General features: G+C 47.5%; 1 protein-coding gene across 1 annotated transcript in view; it reads right to left on the reverse strand.

The window, feature by feature from the left end:
- The window catches only part of Got1l1 (glutamic-oxaloacetic transaminase 1 like 1), a gene marked incomplete at its 5' end in the record, with an annotated part of 3,825 nt that extends 1,598 nt beyond the window's left edge, over nt 1-2,227 (reverse strand). The window contains 6 exons of the mRNA XM_029557892.1: nt 210-216; nt 633-867; nt 959-1,051; nt 1,242-1,351; nt 1,583-1,692; nt 2,044-2,227. Coding sequence (XP_029413752.1) covers nt 210-216; nt 633-867; nt 959-1,051; nt 1,242-1,351; nt 1,583-1,692; nt 2,044-2,227 — 739 coding nt within the window. The remainder of the gene's footprint in view (nt 1-209; nt 217-632; nt 868-958; nt 1,052-1,241; nt 1,352-1,582; nt 1,693-2,043) is intronic.
- Nucleotides 2,228-2,737: the final 510 nt, after the last annotated feature.

Consider the following 2,737-nt stretch of genomic DNA (forward strand, 5'->3'; position numbering starts at 1 on the left):
AGAGAGAGAGAGAGAGAGAGAGAGAGAGAGAGAGAGAGAGACAGACATATACTGTGTCATGATGGAACATGGTGATAAATTCATCATTAGGCAATTTCATCTCTGTGCAAACACACTCAAAGATGTATACACTCAAAGATGGCCATAGGGATTTTTCAACTTCATTGTAATGTATGGAATTGACACTGTATATTTACATATATGTTTACTTAAATACTGAGTGGGACAATTAAAACACAATTATGAGTGGCAATCTGACCCTCAGTCCTACAGCTTGTGACCATCTCCTAGAGGATAGATGTTTGTGGAAGAAGGAAGGGACCTGAAAGATGGTCAAGTCCCACTTGCTAATCTCTGCGGAAGCAGAGGCCCAAGAGATGGAATGTTAGCTAGAGTGGGTGTGGGTAGCTTGGAAAGCTGGGTTTGGAAACAGAACCCAACTTTTAGCTCAGTGCTGTTCCTTCTGCCTCTGCTGTGCTTTCTCTGGAGTACTGACTGGGCTCCCTCCAGGGGATAAGGAGTACCAAAAACATCTCTCCTCTGGAGGAGGGTCAGAGGGACTTAGAGGGAAGTACCATGTGTGTGCATGTGTAAAGATGTCCTTCGTTTTACCCGTTATGGTGTATGCTAACTGAAAAAACAAAATGAAGTCCTTGTGTTACAGAGGTGGCACCAACTCAGCTCCCCGTTTCCCTGCTCCCTCCGCCACACCACACCATAAATGCCAAAGTTCTTGGACAGAGACTGGCTGCAGAAGAACTCAAAGCCTAGAGACACAAAGTATCGTAAGAGTCTAACGTCTTCTTCCAGGTCACCAGTGGCTAAGCCTTGACAGGGAACATCAAAAAATGGGAATATGCGCTTGCTCTGCAAGAGAAAGGAGAAGCAAAACCCCATATGACTGATGGCGGCAAGAACAGATGCTTGAGGAGGGAAGTGGGACAAGGAGCTTGTTCACCTTAATGGTCGACATCAGCTTTGCCCACTGACTCTGTGTCAGCCTGCAGTCAACAATGTTCCCAATCACAAGGATGCTGTCAGCTGGGATATGCTGCGGGAAGAGACGGTCTCATCAGGTGCCACCTGCCTCACCACGTGAGGTGGCAGTGGGCATACCAAGGGGGGCCATCCCTTAGGTTTGTTCTCACTAACAGGCCTGGAAAATCCAAGCCCAGCCTGAGAGAAGGGAAAATGAGACTGCAAATCATATGTGGGAGCAGTTCTGAGAGGGGCCCCTCTACCTCTATCACTTCGAAGAACCTGCCAGGGTCTGAGCACAGCTCCTGGGGGCTCCAGATGGAGTATTCATAAACTATAAAGCCCATGTCCTGGAAGACGAGGCCATACAGTTCTGCGGGAACACAGACCCCCACCCCGCCAGAAACTATAAAGCCCATGTCCTGGAAAACGAGGCCATACAGTTCTGCAGGAACACAGACCCCCACCCCACCAGCTGGAATATACGGAAATGGAGATGTGGAGACAGAGATATGGGAGATGGGGTAAGGGAGGAATCACAAATGGAGTGAGGATTGGGAACAGGGAGCAGGCTCTTCAGGCCCTTGTCCTGGGTAACACTCACCTTTTTGACAGGAGACTATACAAACGACCTGTGAATTCCTATGCCAAGTCCTGAGGAACTGGGCCCCAAGCTTGAAGGCCCCACTGTCACCTACGGTGTGCACACCCCCACCTGTCAGCAAACAATAAGAAGTCACACTTAAAGGAGTAATTATAATATTAACACCACCTCAGACTCAGATTTTTGTCTTATTTTTGGTGCTGGGCATTGGATGGAAGGCCTTACACATGTTAGCGTGCCCTCTACCAATGAGCTGCACCCCAGCCCTCTTCCTGGAGAGAGCGTTCAAACCAGCAATGGCAGTGACTGAATGAGAATTTAGGTTTGGATCCCAACTCTGCCCCTCAGTCCAAGGGCTGTGGACTTTCAGAGTCTGAGGAGTTATCTTTGTCTACGTGGAGGCCTCAGCACGGTCCCTTGTAGGTTTAAGGTTTAATCCCTGCATCTTTACTCGGTGTCTCACCCTTTTCTCCACAATAGCTTGGTTGTGCTTTCCAAGGAGGAGTTCCAAGGAGGCCTGGATGAATGACTTCATGCCCACCATGGGCAAGTACTCATAGTTCAGAGAGGGGTCCTGAGAGACCTGTAGACGGGTCTTCCGCACCACAAGAGAAACCCAAGGCTGGCCCTCATTGGTCATGCAGACTGTGGAGAAACCTCAAGGGCAGCTCTAGTCGCCTGACCTCAGGGTTTCTGAGGCTGGGCTCTGCAGCAGCCCACAAACCACAAATCTGGCTTGTGTTTCTTGGGGCTTTGGAAAGCTGCCTGAGAAAGATCACTTTTCCCACCTCTTTCTTTCTTTCTTTCTTTCTTTCTTTCTTTCTTTCTTTCTTTCTTTCTTTCTTTCTTCTTCGTTTTCTTCTTTCTATAAAACAATGTGCTGAGAGTGAATGTATTTAACAAAACAGCAATCCAACTAAGCCAGGCATGGTGGCCCATGCCCGTCATTCTAGCACGTGGGAGGTAGAGACAGGACAATCATGATTTTCAGACTAGTCAGAGCTACATAGCAAGACATGGTCTAGCTGTCTGTCTCCCAGGCATTATTACATCCAACATTTATTATGCGTTAAACAATTATTAAAAATAAAATAACCTTCAAACACAAAACAAAAACAACAAAACCAGCTGAAACCTATACCATTTTAAAGGTTA

This window comes from Nannospalax galili, unplaced genomic scaffold (assembly GCF_000622305.1).
Source record: "Nannospalax galili isolate Female #2095 unplaced genomic scaffold, S.galili_v1.0 scaffold7588, whole genome shotgun sequence".
Lineage (NCBI taxonomy): Eukaryota > Metazoa > Chordata > Mammalia > Rodentia > Spalacidae > Nannospalax > Nannospalax galili.